The sequence below is a fragment of the Mercenaria mercenaria genome, chromosome 2 (assembly GCF_021730395.1).
Source record: "Mercenaria mercenaria strain notata chromosome 2, MADL_Memer_1, whole genome shotgun sequence".
Lineage (NCBI taxonomy): Eukaryota > Metazoa > Mollusca > Bivalvia > Venerida > Veneridae > Mercenaria > Mercenaria mercenaria.
The window spans coordinates 72,172,474-72,193,685 of NC_069362.1; the positions used below are offsets into that span (position 1 = coordinate 72,172,474).

Below are 21,212 nucleotides of genomic sequence, written 5' to 3' on the forward strand. Positions count from 1 at the left end.
TCGCAGAAACTACTAAACATGATGTTTATTACATTTGTAAGCTTACAACCTAAAAGTAAAACACGTTTCACAAAACAAATAGAAAGTGGAATACAGGAAAGCATCTGACATAGCTCACACATCAACTGTTTATTACCACATTTAATGCACCTTTATTTCCAATTAAATACCTTTATTTCCATTTAAAGTATGTACATTGTGACTACAAATAACGTATGCATTTTATAAAAAGTAGGTATTGAGTCCGGCCTCTGTTATATTTTCCCTTTTAGCCATTTTACAACCACGTGTTTGTTTTGTTTCATCCAGTTTATGTTCCGTCTGATACTCTCTAACGCCTGTTTTCTTCCGTTGGCCCCGGCACCCGCTTCTGGATATTTTTTAAAGAATGTCTCAACCTGAAATTATACAAATTCGTAACATTTAACTCTTAGTTCCACAAAGCTTACATAGAATGAAGGTAATTGGTTTCCATGAAACACTTTTTGTTATATGACAAAACCACTACGTCTTGCATAGTAATTGCTATACACATCACAAATGAGACATAAAGATAAAAAAGTGGATGTATTGTTTTCAGAATCAAAATGCTTTTAATCAAATTATCAATATTAAATGGGAACTTTGTACTAACTGATTACAATAATCGATGGTGAAAACCGGCATCTTGAAGAGCTAACATGTGAAAGGTCAAAATGTTCCAAAGTTATAAAGATATAATAAAAACTATATGCGCACGCATATTTTCTTAGACTGGATGAAAATATAAAATGTCCTGTTTCACGTAAGATTTTTCAAACTGGTTTCTGGCCGAATGAAATTAACAAAGTATTGACAATTTCGTTTATGTACAGTGACCTTAGTTTTGTACCGTGATATACGTTAAGTTACTTGATTCAGTAATGATTTATAAGCTGTATGTCATCTCGCAAGCGTGTCAGCAATTTGTTCTTCAAAGCTCTAGTTGATTTTTCTGTAGATCGACAAGCGCTCATGTCTACAGATAGAAACCATTTTTAAGTTGACTTTTCTTTTAGATCGACTAGCGTCCTCGTCTACAGAAAGAAACCATTTTTAAATCTAAATTTCAGGTTGAATTTTCTATAGATCGACAAGCATCCATGTCTACAGAAAAAAACAACCGTTTTTATCTAAACCTCTGGTAAATTTTTCTGTAGATCGACAAGGGTTCACATCTACAGAACGAAGCCATTTTTTTTAAAAATTTTAAACAGCTTGATTTTTATATGTTCGTCAAGCGTTCACGTTTACGAAAATCATTCATATCTAACTCTGTTGATTTCGAGATCACATGTCTACAGAGAATGCCATTTTTATCTAAGCCTGTATTTCTGTAATGACAAGTGAGATTACGAAAGAAGCCATTTTTTATCTAAAGCCCTGTATTTCTGTATCGACAAGTGAGTTACAGAAAAAGCCATTTTATCTAAGCTGTTGATTTTTCTGTAGATCGAAGAGGTTCAGAAAACCATTTATCTAAGCGGTGATTTCTGTAATGACAGTGGAGCACAAAAAAGCTTTTTTTCTAAAGCGTTATTTTTGTAAGACAGTTGAGTTCTGAGAAGCATTTTTTTCTAAAGCCTGTTGATTTCTGTAGTCGACAAGTGAGATCTACAGAAAGAAGCCATTTTTTATCTAAAGCCCTGGTTGATTTTTCTGTAGATCGACAAGTGGAGGTCTCCAGAAAGAAGCCATTTTTTATCTAAAGCCCTGGTTGAATTAACTATAGACATGTCTACAGGAAGAAGCCAATTTCACATTTAACCCCTGTGTACGTCATCAAGCATTCACAACTCCAGGAAGAAGCCATTTGTACTCTAAACCTCTGGTTGAATTTTCTGTATATCGTCACGCGTTCTCATTTACTGAAAGAAGCGTTTGTAATCTAAACTTCTGGTTGATTGTTCCAGATTTAGAAAGCAGCTGTATTTACTCGTCTGGTTGAATTTTCTATACATTCACATTGCGTTTACATCTTTAGAAAGAAGTCATGAAATTTTATACTGCATTTTTTGTACATCGACAAGCGTTGACATGTGTAGGAAGAAGCGTTTGTATTTTCAAACTCTGCTTGATATTTGTGTACATCGACAAACTTTCACATCTACCGAAAGAAGCCGTTTGTATTCTAAACCTCTTGGTGACGGCAAGCGATCACTTGTACAGGAAGAGACCGTTAGTACTGTAGTCCATTAAATTAGTTGAATTGTGTGTACACCGACAAGCGTTCACATCTACTAAATGACTCCGTTTGTACTCTTAACCATTAATTGGTGTGTGTATACGTCAGTCGTTCACATATACAAGTAAAGACCGTTTGTATTCTAATCATCTGGTTTATTGTACTGTACATCGATCAGCGTGCACATATGCAGAAAGAAGCTGTTTGTTCTCTCTCCCTCTTGTTGATTTCCCTTCTCTCCACCTACAGTTTCCAATCTATAGAAAGCATGCAGCCTGTACTAAACCGCAGCTTGGTATATCGACCACTGGTTGGCTTATGTAGCAGGGTCTTTAAGATCTGCACCAGGAACGATTTACTAGTCTGTGTTCAGACCCTGACCCTGTGTTGTTCAAAGGAGATAACTCTTGAGGCTATTCAAATTTTGTATAATTATGTCCCTTTTCTTCTCAAAACATAGATAATCAGAGCCAAGAAAGATCGGTCAGAATATATAAGAGCAATAATTGAACATATATAAAAATATATCTAGTCGGGAGCCAGATTAACGATTTACGTGTGTAACGAAGTCATTCAGACGTGCGAACTCGCCGGAAGCCTTATATAGCAACGTTTTGGGGGATTTGCACAGCCAATAACTGACGTACAGTATTCAAAATCTGTATACTCACTGGTTGACTTGATAATAGAGAGATCAAGGTCTGATTTATTTATGTAGCAAACTATATACAAGAACAATTGCATCATTAAGAGCTTCACAAGCACTAATTGACTTATATCTCTTTTTTAAGAACTGTGCAATGGCTGTGCTGATACGAGTAAATCTTTATTATCTATTGCATTACAATCTATATCAATGTTTCTCTGTTTTTTGTAGACATGTTAATATTAAACAATGAGTATGGAAACACTAGAGATATGTAATACAGCATTAACATATACATGTTAATAAGTTAGGAGAACCATACAGCTATGGTTCTATAATATTAACATTGAGTATTAAGATGCCTGGAACATATCAAATAGTGACTATTGAACCGAGATAGCACTGCATAAGCATAAATACATGCAGAATATTAATATACAATATCTGCCTGATCTCAATATTCAATGTTTAATATTTAGCACATGTACATGTTGACTATTCAGGGACAGTTTCTCTCGGGTCTACATATTCAATGTTAGGTTTTAAGCACATACACGTATTAACTGTTATGTTACAATATCTTCAAGCCTTCTTTATACACCTGCTGGTGTTTCTTTACTTGTACAGGTTAACTACTTACACATTTTACTTCGCTCAAACTGGTCAGCTCTTCCTTTTGCACATACTCTTCTTACTGACATTTGTAAAGGCTCTTATTTGTCAGCAAGAACTGGCTGCCAAAACTATTGCACTATGTTTTCGGTTTGTTTTCTTGAATACATACTAGTAGCTGTTATTATTTCTTATTATTCGGGATCTGAAGTCTGATCTATAGCACTGTAGGATAGAGCTCTGCTTAGATCAGTGTAAGGCAGCCTAAGAGACGTTGCACATTTCATTTCTTTCTCACAAACAGACTCAATCAAACTATGTCCTCTGCTTCCTGGAGATCTTCTTATAGGTATATACATCAACAACCTTATTGTTCTAAAGACATTAACTGAGTCGGAACAATATAATGTTCTCACTTTATCTCAACGATAGCTAATACATAGTATACAGGAACAACAGAACGAATCACAATCAAACTGTTACTCTTTCTGCATTTTTTTACCTGCCCCTCATCAATGTGGGTTCGAGCCTCACTCGGTGCGTTGAATTCTTCATGCCAGGAAGCCATCCAGGTGGCGTACGGTGGTTCAACCTAAGTGCCTGCTCGTGATGAAATAATGCACGGAGGGGCACCTGGGGTCTTCCTCCACCATCAAAGCTGGAAAGTCGCCATATGACCTATAATTGTGTCGGTGCGACGTTAAACCCAACAAAATAAATAAATGAAATTAATTTCACTACATAAGAAATATCTTACTTCTTCTAGTTGATACTGGGTGTTGAAATCTGAGACGACGCTCGGAATAAGTCTTCCAAAATACCGTGAATATAAAGTGAACCTGAAATATCAACAAAACTTCAGCGTTAACAAACATTATAAATGATGCGACGTTTTGCACTTTACGTGTATTCAAATGAAAACGAAAAACTAATAGGCCCTATATAAATTGCAATTTTCCGGTCCAACAGAAAAGTTCCAGGTCAGTACATGCTGACATAGTTATTTCAACGAGCGTAGACATATATTGGAAATATAGAAATAACCTGTTAACAAGGTATTGCCAGTTATCTCGAACCCAGTTCCACACAAGTCCACGACCTACTGGGTTTCTAGCTATGTAGGTCAGCACCGTGAAGTAATCCTGTGATCGAACATTCGACTCATCCTTGGCAAAATCAATATATCTGTAAAGAAAAAAACAGTGTTAGTAGCATTTTGATCCCAAAATTAAAAACACTCATACATGTTAAAACAATAAAAGGAAGCGTAGTTTTTGTCGTAATATTTATATACTAGTATTACACATGGCAATATTTTAAGAAAATGAATAAAAGTGACGAAAGTGTCCTTTAAGAAAACTGAATATTAAGAGGGTTATATGATATACAGAGATAAGATCCTTTGTTGTTGGCTTTGTCAGAACACAAACATATTTCAACTATATGAAGAATGACCGAGTGGCTACCTCAGGATATAATTTTATGCGCAGTTTGTAGATGCGAGAAGAAAAAATCTTTTAGTTCACATTTCACTTTAATAATAGCACTGCACACTATGAGATGTAGATTGTGTACGTTAAGGATAAGAGCAACTTCAGTCCATAGCTAACTGTACCTCATTAGGAGGGATATTGACGGTGTTTGTGCAAGTGCTGACATTAGTTTCGACCTCTCTTGTGGGACCGACTCCGCTTTATATTTCTCCCACACCTTCATCCATTCGATCGGAGTTTGTACAGATCTCATCCCGTACGTGTAAATAACAGACCTTAAGTTTGGAGGTATACTAAAACAAAACAAAAAAGAAAAAGAAACAACATTTATAACATATCATAAAAGTTATAGTATATTATATATTATGGGATCTGCTATATTTAAAACTGGTAAAACGTAATTACGGAAGCAGTAAATACGAGTCGATGTATCTAAATAGACTTTACTTACATGGTGCCATTAGAAAGCCAGTCACTAAACCGTTGTCTTGCTACTTTGAGACATCCCGGGTGACCGTTTCCACATGTAAGGGAGATAATTGTCGATCTCATTAATCTGCATGGAAGAGGAAATTGGCCATTTTCATCAAAAAGATCTACTAGTAAAACACGAACTATTGCACTGTGTGCTTTTATATTTATCGTTTTGTATTGGGTTAAAATAACATATTTTTGAAATCTAGCTAGATTCACGGGAACCCGATTTTATGATTCTTTCATTGCTATTTGGGTTTAAACAGTATTTATTGATATAGTTACAACTGTTACAGTTTTACAAATATACAAACAGAGAGGATTGAGTAGGAAGCTTCAAGCTTTTTTAGAAACTTTCTCCCTATATATAATGTAATTTCAATGGTAACAAAATAATTAATCCATGATACATGTTCTGCTTGCAGTTACTTCGTTTATCTGTATGGTATTTGACATAAATGTGTCAACCGTACTTTTGAAATAGTTTGACAGAAAAGATTTTATTTCCGTTTATTTCATTGGTATTTTACAGCTTATTCAAGAAATAGAAAATAGCAATATGTGACATAAATACAATTTACCTCCGAACATGAGACCCTGTGTCGACCCAGCCAACTTCTTTATATGTAGGTAACACTTTCATTACTTTGTATTCCTTCAAAGAGAAAACATTTGTCATATAAATGTTTCTTTTAGCTTGAATAGGATCTACAAGTAGGTATAAGCTGTACCATCTGAAATATTCTTCATGATATGTTTGTCGTGTATGCTTAACATTGCACTTCTAGAGATTTTTTTTTTATTTTAAAGATAAATAGAACCCTGTAAATACCTGGAGATAACTGAAGTCGCCAGTAAATTCCAACATAGTTGACAGATATGATAATGCATTCGCTGTGCTTTTCCAGGGAAGATATTCTCTTTCTTTATCCAGATAGGATGTCATATCAAGTGCTATGTCATAACTAAGATGACCAGCACGTGCAAGATTAAAGGCATCATCAAGCAAGTTTGCCCTGTCTGTAATACTCAGCATCTAAAATGGGAAATATAACTCTATGCTACACTGGAAAAAAATCTAAAAATCTAGAATTTAGATTCGTTTCATTAAATACTTCAGGTAAATTTGAAAATATTACTTTAAGCCAGCTGTATAATACTAGTATATATATTTTCTACAAGGACCAACGACTTTAGTTGCTGTGAGGCCAGATTAACATTATACCGAGTATAAATAGCACCCTTTTCATGATAATTATTATTATTTTTCAAAAGAAATAAACAGTAACACCGACATTATTATCTGCGGCAAGCTCAGTTGAGAGTCGTTTCCAAAGGAACTCGGGATAATTCACTCGATAAAATCCAGTTTCGTTTAAGTTAAATTTAATCCATGAATTCTTCTCGATATCAGCACCAACATCAAACGTCCCTGTAATAAAGATAGTAATATGGCTGTAGTTTTAGGTTTAAAAAAGTAATTATAGAAATATACGAGAAAACTGTTTTTTCTTTCAATTTTGTGTTTTTAGCAATAAAAGAATTATTAGTAGATTTGGACAGATCTAAATTTTATGAGTTTTAATTTAAGCGTGTGTCGAGATTTCCGCAATGACAACGAGCAAAGCAAATTCAGTTCATACGTCTATTAAGTCTTTAAAGGTTCCATATCATATTTGTAGTTCTGCGAAGTGATTTTGGAGTGTGTTTGTTCCATATATCGAGATTTTCATATTGCTTAACTTCGCCTTTTATGTAACTCACACAGTGCATATATAGAATACTTGTATAAATGCTACAAGAAATAATGTTAGACTGATGAAAAGGCCCTTTCTTTAGAATGTAAACAAGGGTTACTTGACTGTTCCTTCATCATCCAACGACTTCCAGTTTGTCCATCACTTCTCATGTAGTCCAGTTTAATATACCACATATATCTTCAAAATATAATAATTCCTTAATTAAAAAACTATTTTGAGCATCTAAATTTTATAATTTGACTAATCAGCAATAAACAGAATTCTGTTTTACGTTAAAAAAGAAAAAAAAGAACAAGATAAACCAAAGACATGTTTAACGAGATTAATATTACATATTCTTTATAAAGTGTCTGTCATGAATGCATTATTTCCCTAACATACCCGTATTCTGATTCGCTTGGATCATAATGTATGGATGAATCTGCGAGAAATCTTTCCTGTGTCAAGGTAACCTTAGATCCATTAACAGTCACATTTATAAAAGGCAAACCCATCTGTTTTGTCCACGTGTCCATTACTGTCTTCACACTCAGATCAGTGGATATCTACATAACAGAAACCGTGAGATTATGGAAATTATCTTCATACCCAAATCGGGGGATGACTACATAACAGAAACATATCATAGGAACTGTCTACACACTCAGATTGGTGGAAAAAAATACATGATCCTGTTTTCACACTCGGCTCAGAGCATATCTACATACCGGGAACAAAAGATAGGACTGTCTTCACACTAGGCTCAGCGCATACTGGGAACATAAGACAGGGACTGTCTTCACACTCGGCTCAGCGCATGTCTACATACCGGGAACATAAGATAGGGACTGTCTTCACACTCGGCTCAGCGCATGTCTAATCATAATTATAATCTGTCTTCACAACAAAAACAACGGATATTTTCATAATGAAATTATCATGGAAATTGTCTTTATATAGTTAGAATTAATTTGTAAAATGTTATGACAGTATATCTTTTGATATGAATGATTGAGAGTCTGTTATCATATAAGATAGAATTAGAACACTGAAATGGCATGCTTGTAAAACTTTATTAGTGTGAAACAAACGTTTCCAAGGAATGTCCATAGATCATCTGTGTGAGCGTTCTGGTACTGGAAATGCCTTAGATATCTTGAAACTCCGTGAAAGAATGCGTCACTGCCCATCCAGTGTTCTAACATTCGTATTATTGAACAACCCTGAAATGTCAAATTAAATGATTAATTACGATTTCTTTGATGTACTGAAAACATAGATATAATTGTTTTATTGTATTTTGAATCTTAGCTCTCGATAAATTATACCAGTGTAGTTACAGTGAATCCTAGTCTGATCGTCCCTATATAAAACTAAGGTTTATTCTACTTTAAAATATCCTTGTAAAATATTAAATTTTATACTGATTTACATAATAATGTATTTATTACTCAGCGATGACGGAACGGTACCTTGCTATAGGAGATACTGTCAAAGACCGCATTGATCTGTGCTGGATCCTCTACCTGCACAATAATAGGGTGAGAGGCAACGCCTGCATCAGTGACCATCACTGGCTGGAGGTCGCCTATCAGGAAATAGTCTAACTGAAAAATCCCATACACATTAGAAAGACATGTTTGAAAGACTATGTCGAATTGAACAGCATAAACTCGGGAATATTCCCTCACAATAACAAATGCGGTCACGATTTACAAATAGGTTGAGCACACAAACAATAAGCCATCTTACATCTTTACAAAAGAAAATACTGTTACAAAAATTAAGTGAAAAAGTCAAAAGTAAATAATTACTGAAGAAGTGTAAAATCGCTACATGGGAGATGAAGGATAAAGCTTACAATCTGCCAGTCCGGTTGATGTTCTGCTGCACCGATATACTCCATGAATGAGGCAAATCCCTCGTTAAGCCACAGATCTTGCCACCAGTCCATTGTCACCAGATTGCCGAACCACTGTATATGAAATAAATAATTACATTGAAAAACAGCGATTATATCCGTATCTATATACCGTACTTTTCGTATGAAATTGCATTTCCTAAACAACACATAAACCTAAACATGTTATATTACCAGTCTAATTACTCTTAATGATACATGCTGCGCTAATCTAGAGAAATGAGTGTATATTCTGACTAACAATTAAATATAAACAAAATCACACTTACCAATAACATATACAGGACTGCTACTCCATTTTAAATCAGTATTGCAGTTGGTTTCTGTTTGTTTGTTTTTTTTTACTACATACACTTAATGAAAAAAAGGAACGAACTTATTCTAAAATACAAGCCTATTTTATACAATTTCGAAAGCGGTGAAAATTCAGAAGCAGTGGATTTAATGTTTTTTTTTGGCTAACTAAAACAATTGAGCTTTAAAATTGCAACCAATCACGGAGGCCAAAAGTGTTTGGTATTCGCATTCTTTGACTTTGATAAATCTTGATGACTTTACATTTGAAACTAAACACGTTAATGTTGTTAACCAAAGATTGTTATGTTGCATAAAGTAAGGTAACAGAGCATGCGCCAATTCAAGTAGAAGTGTTCCAAACACATGCATTTCTGAATGGTGTTTTGGAATGTCCAATTTAATATAGATATTGTTATCAATATGAAACTCGGTAACACCATATGCATTTGTTAAAGAAAAGCCATTTAGAAGTTCAATTTTTAATGTTTTAACATTTGACTTTCTTTTTGACAAAAACGGTAGAAGATATTGTAATATACTTCTACAAAGAGCTATGGCCCTTGAATAGTCCACTTGTCCAGAGGCACCCTCGTTTTTTATCTTTGTCACGTCAACAGAGTACACTTCATTTTCAGGAAACATCACTAAATCACAAGCTTGTACATGCTCTCTTACCATCAAATTGTCTTCTGGCATATAGACTAAAGATACACTTACCTGGCCTAAACGATTATTACCGACACCAGAAAAACAAATAAAAAAAAATCCACTGCATCCTTAAATTTAACAATTATGGTAATTAAAGGTGCAATCAAAAATGATGAAGTAAAATTAATGATATCCATCATTATTTAAAAGAATAAATTGAATTAAAAGTCGTTCCTTTTTTAGTAATGTCTTTAACAAGTGTGGACAATATTCAACAAGTACATACATGTTAAGGCTTGAATGGGATTTATAAGTCAATATTTTTTGACTTGAGATCGGCTTACGATTAGATTTGAAATACTTCTTTTCATCGTGAATACTGAGGATTAAAAATGTCATGGTAACGGATTAAAATTGTTCAATTTTGACGATTTTTAGAGAGAAAGTTTTGGAAGAACATTTTAATGTAATTTATGTAGTGAAAAAAAAAAAACGTTTCTACATATCTTTGCCATTGTCTTTTAATACTGCGTGTACCATACATCAAAATAATCAGAAAGTTATGTTTTTTACTAAGGAAATGTTTGTTTCATGCAAATTTAATAATCAAAGAAAAGTTAAACCTCCAGATCAGTTTTTGGTCTCTAGGGCAACCATTTACGTTATCGATTTTAAAATATTGCCCGCCATTGGATAGAATAGGTCATTATCTTTAAAATGAATATGGGGTTCTCGATTTGATTTTAACCGTTATCGAATTATTATACGTAACAGCGATTTTTAAACCTCTATCTAAAACTTTCCAATTAACTATTGTGAAAGATCTCGTCACGTGGGTTCAGAAAATGTGAAGTGTATGCCTCTATTTTGGTCCATTCTCAAGATATTGGCGTTTAAATATTAAAGATTTGTGACGTCACTGCAAACTTTTTGGGCGGTAAATTCAAATTTCGCAACCAAAATCTTCAAAATGTAATTTCTCCTCTATTTATTAACCGATTTTCACAATCTTGGTGTCAAACGAAAACGCTTGACAAGAACTAACGATTGCGGACATCCAACCGGATATGAAATCACTCATGCGTAAAATATCGGTTTTCTCCTTTATTACTCAACCGAATATACCCATGTTTGGTATCCTTCGAAATGGTTTGACAACGTCTATCAGTTCGTGTTGTAAAAGCGGAAGTGAAATCACTCATGCGAAAAAATTTCTCCCTTATTGTTGGAACGGCTATAGCAGTGTTTGGTAATCTATGAAAGGTTTTGACGAGTACTATTTAATTGTTAACACTAAAAGAATATGGGGTCACTCACGCGTAAAATGCGTCAAAGTAAGCTTACCTGATCCTTACACTTTGATATCTTACATGACAGTGAATTAATTCACAGCAAAACAATGTTCTGATTAGTCAGCAGAGCTTATACGACAAGCTCTAATATTGATTATAAATCCATTCAGCATTATGTAATGTTTCAAAAGATTACTAATACAAAGAACCGCTAGGCGCTTACGAAGCTTGTCATTTTGTGGGCAAATTTTAAGACTTGCTTGTGAAGCCTCAACGGACGTGACCAGTAACTTCAAAATACGATAATTAAGCCACAAAAAAATTTCAATACAATCATTTGGGATTTAAAACTCATTTTAAATTATTTACCAGCCATTTTAAAAAAAGTGTCGGTTTTAGCACTCGGCCATATAAAGTTTCACATAAGACATGTGGATAGTTACATAAAAGGTAAGTAATTGCATGATAAATTGTTCGTGAATATAAAAAAGGAGATCTCAATAAAACAAGGACATAAAAATAACAAGAATAAAGTTTGATGATTAATACTACTTGAGGAGTATCCAACATGCCTGACAATCTTGAATGTGAGTAAATTTCATCCAAATATTCTTTAAATAAATTAGCATGCAAAGTACATACTGAAAAAACATAACTTGATTATTTTGACAGTATGACCTTGCATATGAACAAGTCATGGAACATGCGCTCTGCACCGTCTTTTGTGAACATTGTTCAATTTCGTTTGAATCTTCAAACTGTTCAATTAAAGACGTCCAACAAACTGAATACATTTTGATCTCAGTGTGACCATGACCATAAATCTGCAGTGTCTCGAGTGAATGAAAGTATTTCAAATCTAATCGTAAGCCGATCTGAGGTCAAAAAATATTGACTTATAAATCCCATTCAAGCCATGTATGTACATGTTAAATATTGTCCACACTTGTTAAAGACATTACTGAAAAAGGAACGACTTTTATTCTTTTAAATAATGATGAATATCATTAATTTTACTTCATCATTTTGGATTGCACCTTTAATTACCATAATTGTTAAATTTAGGGATGCAGTGGATTTTTCTCTTTTTTTTCTGGTGTCGGTAATAATCATTTTGGCCAGGTAAGTGTATCTTTAGTCTATATGTCAGAAGACAATTTCATGGTAAGGGAGCATGTACAAGCTTGTGATTTAGTGATGTTTCCTGAAAATGAAGTGTGCTCTGTTGACATGACAAAGATAAATAACGAGGGTGCCTCTGAACAAGTGGACTATTCAAAGGCCATAGCTAAAAACAATTTAACATTTGTTTAAACATTAAAAATTGAACTTCTAAATGGCTGTATTTCTTTAACAAATGCATATGGTGTTACCGAGTTTCGTATTGATAACAATATCTTTATCAAACTGGACATCCCAAAACACCATTCAGAAATGCATGTGATTAGAACACTTTTACTTGAAAGAATGCGAATACCAAACACTTTTGGCCTCCGTGATTGGTTGCAATTTTAAAGCTCAATTGTTTTAGTAAGCCACAAAAAACCATTAAATCCACTGCCTCTGAATTTTCACCGCTTTCGAAATTGTATATAATAGGCTTGTATTTTAGAATAAGTTCGTTCCTTTTTTAAATAAGTGTATGTACACTGTAGTAAAAAAACAAACAAAAAGAAACAACTGCAATACTGATTTAAAATGGAGTAGCAGTCCTTTATATGTTATTGGTAAGTGTAATTTTGTTTATATTTAATTGTTAGTCCAAATATACACTCATTTCTCTAGATAAGCGCAGCATGTATCATTAAGAGTGATTAGACTGGTAATATAACATGTTTAGGTTTATGAGTTGTTTAGAAAATGCAATGTCATACGAGCAAGTAAAAACTCGTTCAATTAGGAAACAAAACTCTAACGTTTTGACAACATTCAGTATTGTTAAAGTATTGGGCCTTAACTAAACACATGTCAGACATTGTGACTACTTCAAAAGGGACTGACTTTGACAGTTGAATAGGTTATTGTTGACGCATCTGCTCTTAAATAGATACACGCCAGACATTGTGCTGACTTTAAAGGGATTGACTTTGACAGTTGAATAGCCTATTGTTAATGCATCCGCACTTGAATAAATACACGCCAAACATTGTGCTGACTTTACAGGAATTAACAGTTGACAGTTGAATAGGCTATTGTTAACGCATCCGCTCTTGAATAAATACACGCCAGAGATTGTGGTGACTTTAAAAGGATTAACTTTGACATGTTAACCTTTTATTGTCCGTCCATCCGGCCTTAAATCAACACACGCTAGACGTGTAGTCATTCTTAAAAAAGAAAGATTATGTCATACTAAAAATAGAATTCAAAATGGCCGCCACGCATCTGCTATGACGTCATCTCACGCAAGCGCAGTCGTGGCGTTAAACCGGAACCTATACTACTAGTCCTGATGGAACCCGTGGCTTGACCATAGAGTGACAACAGTTGATTTTTTAAGTTGAGAAGCTGTTAAAAAGCTTAAGGTTCCCGTGCTTACCTGATGTGAGACTTCGTGAGCGACCACGGTCGCAACTCTTTGTTTGTTCGCAGACGACGACTGCTCGGGGTCATACAGTATATTTGTTTCCCGGAATGTTATTAATCCCCAATTCTCCATGGCTCCAGATACAAAATCAGGAATGGAAATAAGGTCTGGAAACGTACATAATAATTATACAGACACAATCAGTTGAAGAACAAACTTTCTATCTGTAATTGCACTTTTTATATAGGCTATATATTTGGCTGACTGGCGCTTCACATGCTCATGAAAGCAGGCTTCGTAAGGTGAATGCCAGGTCTTAATATGACAAGCGTTACAAAACGGTGCAACATCCACAGACTGCATTTTCCTGCATATGTATCATTGTAAGTTGACAATGTTCTCCAGTTTACTGATGGATTAACCTTGTATCTGTCTCAGTGCGAGTAACAACGGAAGGATAACACACATAGTACGACAAAATAATACACATACTTACCACGTTGGGTTTAATAGTATTTTGACAAATATATGTTCTAAGTTGCATAAGCTTTAACGAAGATTGTCTTGTATATACTTCAAACTGATCATTTCCGTACGCTTATCATGGAACAATTACCTGTACCTACCTAGTTTCGGTAAGGGGTAAGAAACATTGAACATCTTCGTGTATAAATCTACAGCTGTTATGGCCACATCTAAGGCGAACTTCGTCTGATTGACGCGGTCAGGTGGCGCGTACAAACGGACCTGTAAAATATAGAAAATACGCTTGTGCCTATAAAATGCATCACCACATCTTACAGTGACAGGTTTACGCATGTGCCGCCTAAAGGTATCATCATATATTACAGTGACTGATTAACTCTTGTACCTAAATGTATCACCACATTTTGCAGTGACAGGTTTATGCTTGTGCCAAAATATATCACCACATCTTACAATGACTGGTTTACGCTTGTGCCTAAATGTATCACCTCATTTTGCAGTGACAGGTTTAAGCTTGTGCCAAAATACATCGCCACATCTTACAATGACTGGTTTACGCTTGTGCCTAAATGTATCACCGCATTTTGCACATGACAGGTTTAAGTTTGTGCCTAAATATATCGCCACATCTTACAATGACTGGTTTACGCTTGTGCCTTTATGTATCACCACATCTCGCAATGACTTGTTTAAGCTTGTGCCTATATGTATCACCACATCTTACAGTGACTGGCTTACGCATGTGCCTAAATGCAAATGTATCACCACATATTACGCTTGTGCCTATATGTATCACCACATTTCTGACGTTGCTTGTGCCTATATGTATCACCACATTTTACAGTGACTTGTTTATGCTTGTGCCTATATGTATCACCACATTTTACAGTAACTGGTTTATGCTTGTGCCTATATGTATCACCACATTTTACAGTGACTTGTTTATGCTTGTGCCTATATGTATCACCATATCTTACAGTGACTGATTAACGCTTGTGCCTAAATGCAAATGTATCACCACATATTACGCTTGTGCCTATATGTATCACCACATTTTACAGTGACTGGTTTATGCTTGTGCCTATATGTATCACCACATTTTACAGTGACTGGTTTATGCTTGTGCCTATATGTATCACCACATTTTACAGTGACTGGTTTATGCTTGTGCCTATATGTATCACCACATTTTACAGTGACTGGTTTACGCTTGTGACTATATGTATCCCCACATCTTACAGAGACTGGTTTACATTTGTGCCTATTTGTTTCATCACATTGACTGGTTTACGGTTGTGCCTCTATGTATCACCGCATCTTACAGTGACTTGTTTATGCTTGTGCCTATATGTATCACCGCATCTTACAGTGACTTGTTTATGCTTGTGCCTATATGTATCACCACATCTTACAGTGACTTGTTTATGCTTGTGCCTGTATATGTCACCGCATCTTACAGTGACTTGTTTATGCTTGTGCCTCTTTGTATCACCACATCTTACAGTGACTTGTTTATGCTTGTGCCTCTATGTATCACCGCATCTTACAGTGACTTGTTTATGCTTGTGCCTATATGTATCACCGCATCTTATGCTTGTGCCTATATGTATCACCGCATCTTACAGTGACTTGTTTATGCTTGTGCCTATATGTATCACCGCATCTTACAGTGACTTGTTTATGCTGTCTCTAGTATCACGCATTTACTGATTGTTAGCTGTGCCTCTATGTATCACCACATCTTACAGTGACTTGTTTATGCTTGTGCCTCTATGTATCACCACATCTTACAGTGACTTGTTTATGCTTGTGCCTATATGTATCACCACATCTTACAGCGACTGGATTAATTCTTCTTTAGACTTGCAGCTAATATGCTATATGTTTAACGTTAACATCAGTTTTTAGTGTGTAAATATGATTAATGTTACAATGAAGGGAAACATATATTTTGCCTCATTTTAAATATACATAAAAAAACGGAGTACTAAGAAAGCAACAAGCACCGTAATTCCGCTTGCACTTGTATTCTCCAGAAATTCAAAGTCGCAGACGATGAAACAGGCGAGATAGGTGCTCATTTTGACAGATCGCTGGAAACTTGTGATACTCATTTTCTGATCACCTGCCCACACCTCTGTTTCCTGAAAATAGTGAATTAGTTCTAAATAGCTTAGTATTAAACACCAATTGTGACATAAACACATCTTAAACAAAAATAGAAAAAGATGACATAAATGAAAACGTTGCATGGACGGTAGTAGAAATGCAAGCTACCACCCACGCACTCTAACCCTGTACTGAGAAGCTAGAACTCAACATTTATACAAGTACAAAAATACAATTTGGAGACATCCGCAGATATATTTATATGGCAGTGTACATGGAACCTTCAATGATACACAGTTTGCAAGTCGCATGCAATGCTTCAATGCTTCAAATACTTATTCTGAATAACTAAGGTAATTAAATCAAATAAATTTAATATCAAAGTTCATTAGAATATTGACTTTTCTTACTAGGAACACTGAAGACATTTATTAGGAGTAAACTTGGAATATATACTTTTATTCTATATCTGTTTTATCTATCCAATCGTGAGCATTCATTTGCATCACGTGACCGTACAATACATCACCTTATTGGACGTGCGTACCACAAAAAGCCTGTATTTTTCTGTATTTGGACGGTTCAAAAAGTCCTATGTTAAACATACGATAAAGCGCGAAACGCGTGAAAATGTTGCGAATGTAAATCGGGTGAAGTAGGCGCTCTATGTACAGAATTAGATTATGCGTCTTGAAATGAGGAAGGCAGAAATATCATTTTAATTTAAACTTAAATAAAATACTAGTAGATATAGAATAAAAAGGTTATTTAACTTTGAACTGTACAATACGAGATGTATTTGGACGAGTACCCAGCTGAGAAAACCATACTGGACGAGCCGCCGCTAGGCTCGTCCAATATGGTTTTCTCAGCTGGGTAGCGGCTCGTCCAATATGGTTTTCTCAGCTGGGTACTCGTCCAAATATACAGAACAATGTTAAATAACCTAATATTAGTCTTTGTATGAAACAACATATTAATTTAGGATTTTTGTGAAAAAAAAAAGATTTCCAATATTATTACTATAACCCGATTCATAATATTTTTCTACGTACTGAAGTAGCATTCTTGTGGAGTTAATAACAAGCACGCTTAGGAAGGACACAACCAGCAAGTGTTGACTCCTTGTAATACTACCATAACGACCAATGAATTTTTCTTCCGGGATAAACAGTTAAGGTAAGTTAAGTGCTAACATAGTGTTAACATTTGAGGTTGTGGACCCGTCATGGCACTCGAGAATTTCCGTATTATTACGTTTTCAACATTCTTCGTACGTAAATTAGCTCACCGCGCACAGATCGCATACGCAGAATATGTACTTTGCCGATCCACTACATTAAAAGACAGTTCTTTATAATACAGTCAAACGTCAATATACAACTTTCTCTGTATAATTAGTAATTGTGCCGTTGTAGTATAAGTCAACTCCAAGAAAAAAAGCTCCCGCTTGTTGCAGAGGATGAAATATATATGTCGCATATATATCTTTTTGATCGATCAGTTGACATTGTCGTTAAATTGCACGCTAAAGAACCAGACTGTCTATTCGCAAACAGCTAGGCTAAGAAGTTAGCCAGACAGGACTGTATCTAAAATAAATTTCTCTCCATCTATTCTGATGGCTTTATCTCACTCTGTCCCTCTGGTCAGATCGCTCTGTGTCTGTACTAGTAGAGGATGAAAGGCTGCGTTTTCGCTTTGTAAAGAGCTTTTGAACGTGTCTATCATGAAAAGGGCGCTATATAAATCTGGTCAACAAAAGATGCAAATCATACCAAATTAGGACTTTGCTTCAATTATAAAGCAAGAAAAGCACTTTGGATGGGTTGAAGAATGCATTTATTGTGCAAAACTTAGTACTTCACATTTCGTTTTTGTGTCACCTTTCGGCTCAGTTTCTAAGAAAAGCCGAATAGGCTTTACTTAATTATTTTCCGCTACGAGCAAACATACACTAAAGAGCATCCAGTGTCTGGACCGGGATTCGAACACCGGACCTCTGGATTGACAGTCAAGCGTATTACCACTAGACTACCGGGTCACCCTAAAGTGGTAGTCTCAAACTCAAGAACACGATTATATGTTGTTTTTTGTAACTGGGAATACTATTAATTAGATAAATCATTTACCATTTAACAATATTCACTTACATTAGCAGGCATATTAGACAGTGCCTTAAATGTGGGTCGGTGTACAAGGTGGACTGTGTATTCTGCCTTGATGTTAGGTTCGTCAAAACAAGGGAATGCTCGACGTGCTGCCACTGGCTCAAACTTGGTTGTTGCAATAGAACTGAAATCCCATAAATACATCATATGAATTATTTCGGTTACCGAGATACACAAGTAAAAGAGAGACTTGCGTGTGAAGCTGATATTGGTTAATTACATATCATTGCAAAAGTAAATTAAAATGCTTATTTCTTGAAAATAATTATTCATAACATGATGTTGCAGAATTGAGACATGTGCGTTAAAGCTTTTACATATATTTTCATGATACATATACATTCTGCATTAGATCTAATAAGAGGCTTATGAGGCTTATTTTAATTAATTAGTTTTCTCTTCTCGATGGTCAGTTTTATCGTGACACTGCACAAATATTTACCTGGATTTGTTAGTATCTGAGTTGATGTACGAGCTTTTATAGAAGCCGACTATAGAACGCGTTAGTGATCCGCTGAATGTCATATGCAGGTACACTGTCGTGTTAAACTTTAGAGGAGTTTCAGTTTCTACCACCCAGAACTCATGTGGTCCATATTCAAATGTCCTCTTGATTGGTATACTGTCTGTGCGACCAATGTCCGTGGATATATTGGTTTGTGATATATTCAGATATTTGATATGCACCATGACAATGTTCGTGGTTGTCTGAACATAAAGTTCCGTCGTAATGTTTCCATAAAATGTTTCATGGTCTTCGTAAAAGTCGGGAAAAAGAGTTACTTCGTAATGAATCGGCACGACTGTTTTCGGTAACCGCAGGTTTTTCCAAGGACCGTCCTCGAATGGCTCTTCTGTGGTACCTTTATTAAGTGGCAGAGCTGTTGTCTGCGGGGTGCCCTTTTCTGTGGTACCTTTATTACGTGGTTGAGCTGTTGTCTGCGGGGTGCCCTTGATTTCATCCTTATTCCCGCCTTTTTTATCATCTGCATCACAGTCTGGAAGTAACTGCCATACTAATATTCCAACGATTACTGGTAATACAACAACTAAAAATCCAAGAAAATAAATCAGTCTTTTATTTGCAGCCATCTTTCATTATACATAAATTTTAACACTGTAAACTCAGACAACAATTTTTCACCTATTTCGATAGTGCGACAAACAAGTAGCACATAAACCACCTTGCATTTAATTATATATGCAATACTTGATACCAGTATTAGAGATGTGCATAGAAACGTTGAAATGTTTCCACTGATATAGAGATTTAATATAACACTTGATAAGCTTTTAAATTCAGAATGTTACTTTGCCTAGATGAACATGTTAACACAGTCATCTTATTACTGCCTTTACAATGATATTACAAATGTATACAGTTCAGTTATTTGTTGAAGTACCAGAAACACCCATGCCTGTACGCACGCTGTCCCTCCTTTTCACAGATGTTTTATGTTAACTAAAATTAAATGCAATTAATACGTTTTTATACAAAGTTGTTTGTTCATTCACATTAAAGTTTTGCGATCATTTGGCTAAGACATACATGTACTATACATTATAGAATATGAACACTATTAGTATATATTAGGTTTGTCAAACAGTGTGAATTAAAGAGACGTTCGTCATTTTTATCATTCTGCTCCTATATTATTAACCATGTTTAACGGCATGTCGTAAGACATGATTAGGACGATTGCTTCTTTGCAAAGACATTGCGTGCGACTGAAACGTCTTTGTGCAACATATGATAACGGTCAGTTCGTGACTAGACATTATTTTGTGTGCCTACGTTTCGCTGCGAAAAACGATCACATGGGGTTAGGCTTGTCTGCCGCTCAATTACGGACGTTATTGTGATAGGCCACTATTGGGTTGACAGCAGCTCACTACATGACGTTATTGTGTTATTTATAACAGTAGCTTGCTACGAGCCGTAGGCTTGGTGACAGTTCGCTTCTCAACAGTATTATAGTAGACTTGACAACAGCTCACGACACTCATTGTCAGGCTTGATTGAACGACATTGGGAGACAAGCTTGACAACAGACTTAACAGTAACTCTTTTCTGAACGTATTTATAGGGAAGAGCGCAGACAACTTAAGAAAAGCTCAAAACAATCCATCATCATGATAGGCTTGGCGATAGTTGGCTTCTGAACTCCATTATGGTTGGCTTGACAACAGCTCAGTATAAAACATCGTGGTGTTAGGCTTTACAACAGCTGGCTTATGTACGTCATTGTGGTTGGCTTGGCAACAGATCAATACAATACATCATCATGTTAGGCTTGACAACAACTCCTTTCTGAACGTCACTGGGGTGAGCTTGACAACAGCTCAATAAGGGACATGGTCGTGTTAGACTTGACAACTCTTTTCTGAACGTCTTTATGGAGGGGGAGGGGTGCTAGGGTACTTGACAGCAGCCAGCAAAATAAAAGAGGCATCGTCAAGAGCATTGTATAACACACCATCGTGTTACGCTTAGCAACAGCTCGCTTCTGAATGTCATTATGATGAGTGTGAAAACAGCTCAGTACAAGACATCATCGTGTTTTGCTTGGCAACAGCTGGCTTCTGAACGTCAT

At 35.5% G+C, this 21,212-nt stretch overlaps 1 protein-coding gene across 1 annotated transcript; it reads right to left on the reverse strand.

Moving 5' to 3' along the window:
• On the reverse strand, positions 1–20,841 carry LOC123562275 (glutamyl aminopeptidase-like). Its single transcript, XM_053536926.1, has 18 exons — positions 19,061–20,841; positions 18,601–18,742; positions 16,345–16,482; positions 14,479–14,599; positions 13,865–14,019; positions 9,029–9,142; positions 8,640–8,774; positions 8,259–8,390; positions 7,570–7,733; positions 7,286–7,365; positions 6,724–6,860; positions 6,261–6,464; positions 6,010–6,083; positions 5,406–5,510; positions 5,077–5,247; positions 4,506–4,646; positions 4,219–4,300; positions 1–398 (listed from the first exon to the last, which is right to left on the reverse strand). Exons 1-18 carry the CDS (start codon positions 19,708–19,710, stop codon positions 255–257), a joined length of 2,889 nt encoding a protein of 962 aa, XP_053392901.1. The 5' UTR covers positions 19,711–20,841; the 3' UTR covers positions 1–254.
• Positions 20,842–21,212: the final 371 nt, after the last annotated feature.